At 34.1% G+C, this 15135-nt stretch overlaps 1 protein-coding gene and 1 pseudogene across 18 annotated transcripts in view; one reads left to right on the forward strand and one right to left on the reverse strand.

Annotated features, from left to right (window-relative positions):
* Birc6 (baculoviral IAP repeat containing 6) overlaps positions 1 to 15135 on the reverse strand; it is a 212070-nt gene that overhangs the window by 110878 nt on the left and 86057 nt on the right. For 11 of the 18 annotated variants that reach the window (XR_013429101.1, XM_078029413.1, XM_078029408.1 and 8 more), the window contains 9 exons: positions 12785 to 12972; positions 11716 to 12039; positions 11382 to 11481; positions 7667 to 7881; positions 7069 to 7277; positions 6392 to 6738; positions 5545 to 5764; positions 2653 to 2786; positions 1638 to 1775 (listed from right to left, as the gene is read on the reverse strand). Coding sequence is in view for 17 of the 18 variants with exons in the window: in XM_078029413.1 (XP_077885539.1) it covers positions 1638 to 1775; positions 2653 to 2786; positions 5545 to 5764; positions 6392 to 6738; positions 7069 to 7277; positions 7667 to 7881; positions 11382 to 11481; positions 11716 to 12039; positions 12785 to 12972 (1875 nt within the window). In the remaining variant the exon portion in view is untranslated. The remainder of the gene's footprint in view (positions 1 to 1637; positions 1776 to 2652; positions 2787 to 5544; positions 5765 to 6391; positions 6739 to 7068; positions 7278 to 7666; positions 7882 to 11381; positions 11482 to 11715; positions 12040 to 12784; positions 12973 to 15135) is intronic. The other 7 variants (XM_078029412.1, XM_021724552.3, XM_021724551.3 and 4 more) reach the window with 4 other exon arrangements.
* On the forward strand, positions 9417 to 10112 carry LOC101977718 (V-type proton ATPase subunit E 1 pseudogene; annotated as a pseudogene).

The raw sequence follows: 15135 nt of genomic DNA on the forward strand, positions 1-15135 counted from the left end.
TTTGATCAAGTGTGATTTTAAAGTACTTTCATACCCAGAAAACAAAAACAAAGTTATAAATGAAAAAACATGACAAAGCAATTTTTAAAAAAATTAAGGAAACCATTATAAAGTCATTCTTTTTACTGATGTATTTATTTGTATGCAGTGGTGAGAATTGAACCCAGTGCCTCACACATGCTAGGCAAGCACTCTACCACTGAGCAACCACCCCAGTCATTCTAAAGATGATCTGAAAAAGATTCAATGATTGTCACTACTTTAACTTAGACCAGAAATTACTTTAAGACCAGAGTTCTGTCCTCAAGCTTTCTTTTAGGATAACAGCCACATTCCTCCACAATGGTTAAGATTATACTTATCACAGGAGATTTTAGGAGACACCTTCTATCCAAACCACAACAATAACCTCATTTACAACACAGCTTTCATTATTTCATTAAGATCTAACAACAAATACTCATAAACATATGCTTCTATGCAGAGACTAAAAAGAGGTGCTCAACAATTTACTTAATGACTGCCAAAATGAGGTAGTTAAAAAAAAAGGCCCAATAACACACTTTACCCATGTAATTCTTTACTGTTTAACGTAAAAACATCTTTCTTGTTTTCCACTATCCATCTAACAAGTCTTCATTAAAATTCATCTAACCCTAAGACACTCTTCCACCAATGTTTCCATACTGAACAATATAAATAAAATGAAGATGTTCAATACTATATTCTATGATATTCCAACTTTACATTGTAGCTATATGTACTTGAATTGTATTTTTTTTAATCCCTATGCTAACCAATAAGTAAACTGACTCATGGAAATACATTATTTTTTTAAATCAATATAAAGCAAATTCTGTGTACAGATTAACTTTCATCTTTCAAAACATAATATGTATAAACAATTAAGTTGGATATAAAATATCTTAAGGGAACTTTCTAATACTGACAATGTGGAGATGTCCAAAATTTATGGACTTTAATTTCTGTGTTTACATATTAGATTTAATTGTCTCAAATTATTTATGAAAATCTGTGGTAGTCAGAATAAAGGGAAGAAAAAATTTTTAAATAATTTTGTGCCTTCAGCCTATAAACAAAGATTACACATTTTTTAAATTGGGGATTTCAACCAAAGTCATCTGTAATTAACTAATAGACTCCATAATGGTAAACAAGGTAAAATACTATACTAAAAATAACATTTATTAAAAAAAAAAAAACAGAACTCTTCACAAATTTTGCTTTTATGCCTCACTTTTATGTATGTTATTATAAAATGTTTTTTTAATATTTATTTTTAGTTATAACAATATATTTTACTTTTATTTGGTGCTGAGGATCGAACTCAGTGCCTCATGAATGGTAGGAAAGTGCTCTACCTCTGAGCCACAACCCCAGCCCTATAGAATGCTTAAAGGAGCACGGTAGGGAAAACTTTGTGAAACATATGGTTATAGACACATGCCCAAAGAAACTTTTCCATCAAATGCAAATTCTACCTTGAAATAGGTTCCTGGTAGAGTTAACTCATGTTTTACATAAATTACATACATCTGGTATTTCCAGGCCAATAGCCAGTTCTGGGCGGAGTCATTCAAAATCCCCACCAACATATTATTATAAACTTCTGATACCTGTCAGAAACCTCTCCCTGTCTTTACCATTCAAAGGTTTCTTTGCAGCTGCTGCTTCATCTTCAACAGTTGCCACATAATCCAGCAACCTGGACACCAGCATAACAACCCAACTGATCATTGGAATATCTAGTACTCCTAAACAGAAATGGGGGGGGGTAAAAATTAAGGTGAATATAAGAGTCCTACTAAAGTTAGATAACACAATGAATTAAACATTTTATAAAGTCAAAACATATCATATCATTACCAACACTAATATTTACATGTAATATTCCCCCAAACCAGACATCTGTGGCCACAAATTGAATAGAACATCAAATCTAATAAAGCACAGGTATTTCCTGGTATGAAAATAAAGTCTAAACAGAGTTCACCAAAAAAAAAAAAAATTTATCAAGTAGAATAACAAACTACAAGGGCCACAGGTAACTAAAATAAAACATCTGATTCAATTTATTTATTTATTTGGGGGGGGGTTAATATTTATTTTTTAGTTTTCGGCGGACACAACATCTTTGTTTGTATGTGGTGCTGAGGATCAAACCCAGGCCGCAAGCCAGGCGAGCGCGCTACCGCTTGAGTCACATCCCCAGCCCTGATTCAATTTATAATTCACATAGTACCAAACTATGTTCTAAAATTTTTATTCCTAAAACAATTTTCTTATTCATATAACACTCATGATTAACCAGGAGAACAATTATATCTTTATGAAGTTTAAACTTAGATAAAGGACCTTGATTTTAGTGATGACAGTATTTACAAAAAAAAAAAAAAATTACAACCATTTTAAAGTTCAAAGATCAAATAATGAAAAAAATAACAGATATCTAAAGTAATAATTACATGGCGATCAATCACATGAAGATAGTTCATTCCAGAAATTCTACATTATAAAAATATTAAAAGTGTGCTGCAATGGATATTAAAATATTTTATAATAAATACCTTTAAAAAGCATATTTATAGAAACCTTATATTTTTACTAAAGATAGATACTTTATTTTAATACCTTCTGTCCTCCTATGCATGGGTAACTCCGGCTGAAGAGGTGACAATAAATTATCCAAGAGGTTAAGTAAGCTTTCTAATACTCCACTATTACTAAGTGATCTTTGACCAATACAGGAAAGTAGCATGAAGACCCTAAAAGAGAGATACAAAGAGAATACCCAGTGAGAACTAATTTAATTGTTCCATTTAAAAAGTAATGAACAGGGGCTGGGGATGTGGCTCAAGCGGTAGTGCGCTCGCCTGGCGTGCATGCGGCCTGGGTTCGATCCTCAGCACCACATACAAATAAAGATGTTGTGTCCGCCGAAAACTGAAAAATAAATATTAAAAAATTCTCTCTCTCTGTTAAAAAAATGAAAAAAAAAATCCTATAAAAAGTAATGAACAGGCTGGGGTAGCTCTGTGGTAGAGTGTTTGCCTAGCATTTGTGAGGCACTGGGTTGAATCTTCAGCACCACATGAAAACAAATAAATAAAATAAAGGTCCATGTATAGCTAAAACTGTGTCCATGTACAGCTAAAACAAATTTTTTTAAAAATAATAATAATAATTCACATTTAAACAGAATAATGATAGGCCAGGCATGGTGGTCCACACCTGTAATCCTAGCAACTTGGAAGGTTGATGCAGAGGTAGTGAATTCAAAGCCATCCTCAGCAGATTACTGAGGCACTTACCAATACAGCGAGACCCTGTCTCTAAATAAAATATAAAAAAGGGCTGAGGATGTGGCTTGGTGGTTACACTCCCTTGGGTTCAATCCCTGGTACCCCCCCAAAAAAAATAAAAAGAAGAAGAATGACAGTACTTGCAATTTAATTGTTCAATTTAGAAAATAATTTACATTTAAACTTAATAGAACACTAATAGTATTTGCATCTTCAAAGCTATCTCATTAGGCAGGCAAACTGGTGCATACCTGTAATCCCAGGACTTTAGAGGACACTACAGGAGAATCACCAAGTTCAACTTAGGGAGATCGTATCCCCACCCATCAAAATAAAAAGGACAATAATAAATAAGAAGCAAATAAATAAATAAATTTAAAAGGGCGGTATAGTTCAATGGTAGAGTACTTCCAGGTTCAATCTCCAGTAAAGTAAAAACAAACCAAAAATTCCCAATTTAAACCTGGGTAAGAATTTTTATCACTTGCACATCAGATAGAGCACTAATCTCCAGGGTATATGAAGAAGGACCTGAACAGACACTTCATAGAAGATATACAATCAATCAACAAAAATATGAAAAAATGTTCAACATCTCCAGCAATTAGAGAAATGGAAATCAAAACTACTCTAAAATACCATCTCACTCCAGTCAGCATGGCAGCTATTAAGAATACAAACAACAATAAGTATTGGTGAGGAACACTCATACATTACTGGTGGAACTGCAAATTGGTGTAGCCAATATAGAAAGCAGTATGGAGATTCCTTGGAAAACTGGGAATGGAACCACCATTTGACCCAGCTATCCCATTCCTCGGTCTATACCCAAAGGAACTACGGGGACACAGCCACATCAATGTTTAGAGCAGCACAATTCACAATAGCTAAACTGTGGAAGCAACCTAGGAGTCCTTCAGTAGATGAATGGATAAAGAAAATGTGATGTGATGCATATATATATATATATATATATATATATATATACACATATATATATTTACATATACATACATACAATGGAATATTACTCAGCAATTAAACAGAATAAAATCATGGCATTTTTAGGTAAATGGATGGAGTTGGAGAATATAATGCTAAGTGAAGTTAACCAATCCCCAAAAAACAAATGCCAAATGTTTTCCCTGATATAAGAAGGCTGATTCATAGTGGGGTTGGGAGGGAGAGCAGGAGAATATTAGACAAACTCTAGAGAGGGCAAAGTGGAGGGAGGAGGAGGGAGGGGGGAAGAGGGTTAAAAAAAAAAAGATGATGGAATGAGATGAACATCACTACCCTAAGTACATGTAAGAAGAAGACACGAATGGTGTGAATATACCTTGCATACAAGCAGAGATATGAAAAATTATGCTCTATATATGTAATACGAATTGTAATGCATTCTGCTTCCATATTTAACAAATTAGAATAAAAAATTTTAAAAAACAATGAACTTACATTGGTAAGAAAGATTAATATCTGGATATATACATTACAATAGCTTTCTTTCTAGTTATTGGTTATATTTTATAACTTTTATTTATTTTTTTTGGTTGTACATGGACACAGTATCTTTATTTTATTTATTAGTTTTTATGTGGTGCTAAGCATCAAACCCAGTGCCTCATGTGTGCTAGGCAAGCACACTACCACTGAGCTACACCCCCAGCCCATATAACATTATTCATGAGAAATCAGGCACTTAGAATCAGTTAACTTTATCTACTATACAAAAATAACATAAGATAGAAAATATAGCCAGGCACAGTGGCACAGGTCTGTAATACCAGAAGCTTAGGAGACTAAGGAAGTAGGATCAGTCTTTTGCGGAGACAGTCTCAGCAAAAGTGAGACACTGTCACTAAATAAAATACAAAATAGGGCTGAAGATGTGGCTCAGCAGTTGAGTGCCCCTGAGTTCAATCCACTGTACCCCCCAAATGAGGAAATATTTAGAAACTTAGATCTATGAATGCCACCGGTTCAAGTGAGAAAAAAAAAAAAAAAGAAGAAGAGTATAGTTGTGGTTAAATCACATATAATCTTCTTCAATATACTACCTGTGCTGGTATCTTTCACTGGGCAATCCCAAATCCTTGAAGAAACCTGCTTCCCATTCTCCACACTTGCCATCCACATAAACAAGATTTCAGAATCTAACCAATGAATGTCAGAATTACAAATCACTAAGAACAAATACCATCAAAATTTTCTGACCTACCTATCCTGGGGGAAGATGAGAAGTTGTTCTGAATTGTACAATTCCTGAAGAACATTAGAAAGAAACTGACCCCACCATCTTTCACCACCACACAGTTGAACAAGAAGAAGACCAGTGTGTAACCGTATCTTTGGGGTTCCACTGATGCACAAGTGTTTAAAGAGCTCTTCACAGGCCTGGGCATGAAATGTGCTCTGTAAAACTGCAGGAACAGAGTGCCCTATTACAAGAGAGAAAACAGCACAATATCCTAATTAAGTGTATGGAATAATATCAAAATTGGTATACCAACATATGCTTTCTTCCTTACTAGCAAACAGTAGAAAATTATATTCTATTTATTTTGTTCTTTATTTATACCTTATATATATATTGTCAAATATTTGGAGAGGAGAAGAAACAGCACCTAAGTCAATTATATTTCTTGGCTTTGCAGTTGGGTTTATCAGATTGCTATATAGGGTATGTGGTATATAATGTCAAAAATAGTTCCTGGCTACAAAATAACAGTTCTATATTAGATTATCGATTTATGAGAACCTTTTTGCCAGTAACTCAATGCATGTACAACAACAGAAACAAACAAACAAAAAAAATCAGATAAGAAAAATTAAATTAAGTGGGGTTGAGCATGTAGCTCAGTAGAAGAGTACTTGCCCAGCATATGTAAGGCCTAGGTTTAATCCTGAGCACTACAAAGCAAAAATAATTTAAATAAGGGAAACACAAATTGTTGATTCTAAACAGATACTTCACAAATATTCAAATTAATATATTTCCAAAAATATGCAACAAAATTACATCAAACATGTTCCCAGCCTTTAAAATACATGAGTCAAATACAAACCATTGGAAGAGTGAAGAAGGCTGAGCAAAGTGTCCAATAAATATCTGATGATAGTACGTAACTGCTCTGTGGAAGACGTCTGAATTAAGTCTTCTGGATTTGATGTTTCATTCAATGTCTTCCGACTTGCACCTATAGCTACTTTGAGCCTCTGCACTGCATTATGAGCCAAATTTAGTTGAAGCTGTAGCTGAATGCAATCCTGATAAGCAGAAAAAACTCTACTATCTTCCTCGACTGCCTTGTCCGGTTTTCGCAAAAAGTACTGTGCATTGTTAGCACTGTTGAGAGGAGGAAGATCGATACTTTGCAAAAGAGTTTCCAGACGATGACAAGCTAAGTTATATCTATAAGTAAAAAATAAATGAACAAAATAATTCCTGCAATGTTCTCTTGATTTATACATGTACACACTAAGAATTACATTTTTAAAACGTGTTAAAACCCAACTATTTAAAAAGAATTACTCCATTGGTAAGTATTAACAAATGGAGTCAATTATTTAATAACAATATTTTCAGGGCATATTGAGTATTTCTATAAAGTGTTAATGTCCTGTTTCCTTTTGCTCTTTTCTATACACCTATAAAAAGACATTTCTTGGTGGAAACATAAATAAGACATTCTATAAAATCTGCAGTTTGAATAGATTAAAATGTTTGCTATTTTCTCCTCACCTGCACTGTATATCCTCTTGTAAAGCAACCATCATTGCTAAATGCTGGTCAATGTCTGGCTGGTTTGCAGATTCTCCCTCTCCCCTTAGAGGATCATGCATTAACTTAAGTTCACTTTCCCAAGGCAAGATATAGGTATGACCATAGTAAAATCCTAAAGGGATTTTGGCTCTGGCATTTGTACTTCCATAGCGTCCAATGACAGTTATCTAAAATGAAAAATTATAAAAATACATACACAATCATGATTTAAAAAAAAAGGAGGGGGGCTGAATATTTTCAAAGATAGTTAGCCAAGCAAATGCCTATAATCCCAGCTACTCAGGAGGTAGAGATAGGAGGATTGCGATTTCAAGATCAGTCAGGCAAATTTGGCAAAACCTGCAACAAAATCAAAATAAAAATGGCTGGAGACATAGCTCAGTGGAGAAGTCATTGTCTAGGATGTTTGAGGTCCCAGGTTCAATCCCCAGTATTACAAAAATAAACACATACACACATACATAAATAAAAGACATAGTTACACTTTTTAACTATATGTCTTAATATTTGTTAGATAAGTGGGAAACACATAAATTTACTGTCTTAAACTCTTTACCTTCATGAATCTGCATACAGGAGGTGGTATTAGGTCATGAAGAATTAGTGAATGAGTGCTTATATCAGTTGCCACTACCAATCGCCTTCCATCCACCTCTTCTCCTAATGTCCAAATGTCAATTGATAAGGAGGCCAAGTCTCCACAAGTAGGAATCAATACATCTGTCAAAAGTATAGGTCTTCCAAAATCCAAGGTCACAAATCTCCTAGCTCCTATGAAAAAAGAGAACAGTTGACAAAAATACATATAATTAACCAAATGATACACTCAGAAACAGTCTGAAGCATTCATCTTAACATATAAAATAAATTCAAAATAACTATAAACAAATAAAAGCAAACAAAAATAAGTAAAATTAGCTTTGTCATGTCGTATTCAAAAATTTTCTAAAACCAGGCTGGAGTAGGGACTCAGTGGTAGAGTGCTTCCCTAGCATGTGTGAGGCACTGGGCTCGTTTCTAAGCACCACATATATAAATAAAAATAACATTCTATCAACAACTTTAAAAAACTTTAAAAGAAAATTATAAAACCCTTATTTTAGGTTTGAACCAAAAAAAAAAAAAAAAACCTGACTATGAAAGAAATCAACCATTGGGGCCGGGATTGTGGCTCAGTGGTAGAGCACTTGCCTAGCATGTGTGAGGCCCTGGGTTCAACCCTCAGCACCGCATATAAACAAATAAAATAAAAGATCCATTTACAACTAAAAAATGTATATTAAAAGAAAAAAGAAAGAAATCAACTGTACACATAAGCTTGGTTTAAAACACTGGAATCGGGCCTGATGCTGCATTCAGTGGTAGAACATTTGCCAAGGATGCACAAGGTCCTTGGTTCTATCCCTACTACTACAGATTAATCAATCAATAAAACTTTAGTTTAAAATTTTAAATTAGCACATGTAGTATATATGTTAATACTGTAAAGTATCACTCTGCCTTCCTTTCATTCATTGGATGTATTTTTCCCTTAATTTCACAACTAATTAAATATACCAAGATATACTATGTGACATCAGTCTTCTTAAGCCCTGTTCAACTTCTTGTGAAATGTACATTTTATTAGGCTTAACATGTAAAATAAAAGTGTAGCTCAAATCACACAAAGTCAAACTATCCCAAAAAAGATGCTTTTGCCAAAGTATTCTAAGGAAAACAGACAGCTCATCTCAAACAATGTTTTTCTCCAGTATAGAGACATCACTGTCGCTTCAACTCAATACTAGATGAAGTAGATGAAGAAACAGAAGATTTGCATTTCCCATCTCATACAAGGACAAGTTCAAATAGTGAAATGAAAGGCAGACCCTTAATAATATAATGCATTTTCTTTTTCATTCTTCTGGCAAACTAAATAGCCTTACCAGCTACATTTTACCATGAAGGAAAAGAAAGACTAAAACATTTGGGAATGGGGCTTTTCTCAATGAAGCTCTTTCTTTTTTTTAAAAAAAAAAGAGCAGTTACCAATACTTTCCCAAACAGAAAAATTATTAAGCAATGAAGAATATAGTTTTCCTACTCAAAGGAGTTATGTGTTATGGTCATCTGAAGAGATTAAAAAAAAAAAAAAAATCAAACTATAGTATAAGCAACTCCTCACATCTCCTAAGACTAAAGAAGAAAAAGAGGAAGTGGAAGTCGGGGTTATAAAGTAAAGGAAGTCAGAGAACCTGCTCTGGTTTTCTTGGCCCTGTTTTTCTACCACCCTTTTTCTTGCCCACCAACCTAGCATCACTTTCACCATGGCTCTCATCGATGCCGACATGCAGAAGCAGATAAAGTACATAATGGCTTCTACTGAACAAGAAGACAATAAGAAAGTAGAAGAAATAGATGCAAAGGCAGAAAAGAGTTCAACATTGAGAAGGGCCGTCTTGTGCAAACCCAAAGACTGAAGATTGTAGAATACTATGAAAAGAAAGAAAACAGATTGAGCAGCAGAAGAAAATTCAAATGTCCAATTTGATGAATCAAGCAAGGCTCAAAGTCCTTAGAGCAAGAGATGACCTTATCACTGACTCACTGAACGAAGCAAAACAGAGACTCAGCAAAATGGTAAGACACAACCAGGTACCAAGTGCTGCTGGATGGACTGGTGCTTCAGGGTTTGTACTAGTTATTGGAGCCCCGAATGATTGTTCCTTGCAGAAAACAAGATTTGCCTCTAGTAAAGGCTGCAGTGCAGAAAGCTATTCCTATGTACAAAATTGCCACCGAGAAGGTTGTTGACGTCCAAAATGATCGGGAGGCTTACCTGCCTGAGGAAATAGTTGGTGGAGTTGAGATCTATAATAGGGATCATAAAATAAAGGTTTCCAATACCCTGGAAAGCCGGTTGGATCTCATAGCCCAGCAGATGATGCCTGAAGTACGAGGAGCCTTGTTTGGTGCAAATGCCAATAGGAAGTTTTTGGAATAAGCCTTTTGGAAGTAAAATTAATCTATTGCTGTATTTCTAAAAAGCAAGATCATCTATGTAGCTTGCTATGTAGCTTCTTCTTTGTTGTTCTGCTATTATATTTATCAGTGGATATCCTTCTGTAGCTAACACTCTTGGCCTAATGTTAAAAACTGGAGGTTTCCTCAGTGTGATCAGGACCCACAGTAATTTGTCTCAGGTATCACAGCTTTAATTTGGTTCTATAGCATGAAGAGGAGGGGTCAGATGGTACTGCATGGACTACTTCAAGTCTCCTATTCTTTTCACGATTCTAATTACCTAATCTACACAGTGATATGCTTGGTGATCCTTGCTCTTTAGGTATGGGGCATGTATTCTTTCCAGCAGTAATACCTTCATTTTTACCTATTTGGGCCTAAAATTTTTCTTCATCTGTAAATGTGATTTAAAATCTAAGCCATGAATATTCTTTATTTATTGAAAAAAAAGATTTATGTGGGGAAAAAAAAAGAACAAGCTTTCATTCTAAATGTTATCAACACTAATGTTGCTACCAAAAATAATTAGTTTGACAGAAAATAGCATAAGACTTATTTGATGAGCTTTCAAACTCATTCTTCCAAAGAGGAAAAACCTGTTACAATAAAACAAATTTGGCTTACTTATTCATATAATGAAAAGTGCTACAGTTTACACTATATCTCCCTGTATTCCCTCTAAGAATTCTGCTGAGTTCAGCTGCTGAAGTGCAGAACTAAAAGTTGGTATGATTATAAGTTAAAGTTACTTAGTTTATTCAGAAATATGATGTAATGAAAAACAACTATCCCAATCACAGGTCTCTAGTACATAAACGTAACACAAATTTAGAACAAATTTAAACAATCCAGAGACCATGAAGTATTATTAATCTTACTCAGTTACTATGGTAAGTAGCAGTTCTGTCAGCTCTTCTCAGAAAACAGTTTCACTTCAAGAATGCTAGTTTTAGGAATAATCCTTGAAATGTAATTTCTAATGTATAATAACTGAGCACTTACAATGAAGGCAGATATTCATGTCAATCATTCTTCAAAACAAGCAAGACTCAGATAGAGAACAAATTCACTGTGCAAATAGCACTCTTCCATTCAACTTGGTAAAGCACACAGCCTGAACCTTTTATAATAGTGCTTTTTCTTGGTCAAAGTACTTACCAGAGAGCAAATGTGATTAATTTGCAATGAAAAATCAAAATGGATAACAATAAGTCACAAAAGAGCCAACACAGTGGCTCGAAAAATACTTCAAGAAAGTAAAAGATTACCTGAATGCATTCGCTCGATAATAATGGACTGGTGAGGTGGAGGTTGAAGAAAATGTGAAGCATGAGAAATTGCAAGGGCTAGACCAGAACCAAGTGGATTCTAGAAGAGAAAAAAGTATAACTCTATATTGACATTACTCTTGCGCTATTAAAAATATTAGCCATAATATTAACTTAACAAGTCTCATTTCCTAATGTGTATTATTATATTTTATTAAAGAAAATAATCTAATATATTGAAGTCATATAATAAAATCTTGCCTTCTATAGTTAAAAGTTTACTTCCAAATATTTTAAAATATCTAAGCCAACACCTATTTAAAACATGATTTACCATTCTGGACTTGTTGGAATTTTTGTTATGTGCAGCAAGATTGACTGTTGGGGGATCAATGACTGAGCCTGGGAAAAGCTGTGCAAGTTCGGCATTAATCACAACGGAAACTGCTTCATTGGGTGGAGTGAGTGGTGGAGTCATAAAAAGTGGTGTTGTTTTTGGAGTGGGTGGAATAACATCAGAAGGATGAATGAAGAATCCTGGGGCAGCCACTGGGTTGGAAGGCAGAGAGCTGTAAACAGGACCTACTGCTGAGGCTGCTGAGGCTGCTGCAGCTGCTGCAGCTGTTGTCTGGTGTAACTTGGCTTCCAGCTTTGCTTTCTGTAAAAGAAGTAAAAGCAACACATATAGACTAATCCTGCCTACCTAAGTTGTGGGGACTACTATGTACATGGATGTAAATTATAAAGATAAACATGATTAAGTAAATCCTAGGTACATAAAGATGAATCAAAACTGGACTCTTCTATAAATGAAACACTGCTTTACTATGTATACTTCTTAAAATACTGAATATAAAATTTCCTGTGTATTTGAGAACTAAAACTTTCTCAAAGTGAACATGAACAGCAAGGAGAACAATTAAATGTAAATAAGGAAAGAAAGTTCTGTTAAACATTAACAGGAGGCAGATTCTCATGTGGACTAATCTGACATAATTTGTCACCTGGAATTGTCACAGGCTGCATTTAGACCATAAACATCATTATTGTTAAAATTATAAGTCACATTAATTTAAATGTTCTTCGAAATGTTGTTTTAGATTCTCTATGGAATAACTGGGAACTGTAATGTTTGATCAAGAATGTTTAAACAATCGATATTACTTAAAGACTATACAAAAATGATCAATTCTATCCCTTCATATATGTATTAAATAAAAGGCATTTATGTAATTTTAACAAATTTAATGCTACAAAAACTTTACCTCAATTTTTTGTTGAAAATTATTAGATCGGATCAGTCAATCTACTTTTCTTTATGAAAATAATGGTCATTTTGAAAGTACTTTTTCAGCTTTTGAAGTTTAGAGACAGCATGAACAAAGAGCCAAATAGTCTCCAACCTGTTGCTGAAGCTTCAAAAGCTGCTGCTGTTTCTCTTGCAGCACCTGTAGCTGTTGCTCGGCTGAAGCCATTGCATGAGAGAGAGACTGCAAAGCTACCTGGGCTGCTGAACTCAGGGCTGTCGAGGCTTCCCCAACTGTCCCAGATGATAGTCCACCTACTGCAGGAGTAACCCCAAAGGAACTCACTGGCATAAGACAAAGGGAAAACAAAAACAAAGACACCAGGATGAAGAAAAGTTTCACAGAGAAACAGTCAAACTAAACTATAGTCAGTTTTCATTTTCAAAAAAGGATTCACATGGGCTGGGGTTGTGGCTCAGTGGCAGAGTGCTTGCTTCACACATGTGAGGCACTGGGTTTGATCCCCAGCACGACACAAAAATAAATAAACAAAATAAAGATATTGTGTCCATTCATAACTAAAAATTTAAAAATATATACTTAAGAAAGCATTCACAAAAAGAGAGAAATAAATATAATTTTAAAGGTAGCATAAATGAGAAAATTTTATGGCAAAGGTATAGTACTCATAATATTGCTATTTAAATTCTAAGGGGACCCAGAATGACCATAAAGTATATTACTTCTGAGTTTACAAATATTTCGGGTATAGAAGAACTTCCATTTTTAATTCTCTCATTTTTAATGGTCATTTAGGGGCCAGGGTTATAGCTCAGCGTTAGAGCACTTCCCTCACACGTGAGGCACTGGGTTCGTTCCGTAGCTAGCACCACATAAAACAAATAAAGATATCGTGTTCATCTTTTTAAAAAAAAAAAAAAAAAAACTTAAAAAAAATGAGAGTAATTTATATGAGCATGAGATAAACTTAAAATAACTTTATTAATTTTTCTCACACCAACACACAATTTTCCACTTCCAAAACTGCTTAAAAGCCTTCAATTTTAAGATCTTTATTTAAAAAGACAGGTGATATTTAATTTCCTCATCTGAAAGCACCGTCCAAACTAGAAAAGGCTTATACAGAATACATAAAGGTTTCCTAATGTATGTTCTCCAAGAACACTCCAATGGAAATAAACAAGTCCTACACACAGTCAAATCTGGTACACACTATTACCAATAAATTTTATCACCAATTAAAGACTCTAGGAAATCCTATAAGTGAAGAAGTTTCTTTGACTTTCTTTTTCAACATGTATTAAAATGTATGTTCAATATGAATTCAAATACACATTACTAATAAAACATTTTTCAATTAATATTTATGAATAATATTTTGCAAAAAGTTGAGATAAAAACTTAATCTCACAACATGTTAGCATAAAACAAGAGGAAGAAGCCAAATCTAATAACAGCAGAAATACTTATAAAGGGTTTTAAAAGTATATATATTTGTAGTTATTGATGGACACAATACTTTTATTTTATTTATTTTTCATGTGGAGCTGAGGATCTAACCCAGTGCCTCACATGTGCTAGGCAAACGTGCTTTACCACTGAGCCACAACTCCAATCCTTGTAACAGGTCTTTTCTAGAAAGTTATGTTGGAAAGGATAACCATTGTAATAAAAGCAAATATTTAGTGTGCATTATGAAAAGATACACTGTCAATGAGTTGCCACATACAAGAGATGAATAAATGTATCAGATATCAAGATTCATTTTTTAGTTGTTTAAGTGAAGACCAGATTAGAAAAGTTACCCTGTAACACTGAAAGTGGCAGAACTGAGATTAGAACCAAGGGCTGTGTGAAGGCCAAGGCTAAACCCAATGTCAAGAGTTTACTTACGTAAACTCACTAAATCTTTGCAACAGCTAACAAATAGGTATTACCTCTACAAAGTATTAGTTTATATTATAATATGTATTAGGTACTATAATCTCATTTTTAAGTAAAAAACTGAGGCAAGTAAAGTTTCTACTGTCTGACAGTCAAAATTTTAATTTATAAGTGAAGGTTTTTATTTAAAACATCAACACCAGTGGGCTGGGGCTGGGGCTCAGTGATAGTGCACTTGCCTGACATGTGTGAAACACTGGGTTGGATTCTCAGCACCCCATATAAATAAATAAAATGAAGGTCTATTAACAGGGGATTGGGTTGTGGCTCAGTGTGAGACACTGGGTTCCATCCTCAGCACCACATAAAAAAATAAATAAACAAAATAAAAGTATTGTGTCTATTTACAACTAAAAAATTTAAAAAAAAGTCTATCAACAACTAAAAAAATATTTTAAAAAAAATCAACACCACCACACATTTAATATATTCAAATAATGTTTCAGATATCCACAGTTACTTTAAACTAGTTGGAAAAATAGTACTCTCTTTCAATTCATCTCAACTTTCTCAAAGACATCAGCAAACATATTATTGACTCT

Source organism: Ictidomys tridecemlineatus, chromosome 12 (assembly GCF_052094955.1).
Source record: "Ictidomys tridecemlineatus isolate mIctTri1 chromosome 12, mIctTri1.hap1, whole genome shotgun sequence".
Taxonomy (NCBI): Eukaryota; Metazoa; Chordata; class Mammalia; order Rodentia; family Sciuridae; genus Ictidomys; species Ictidomys tridecemlineatus.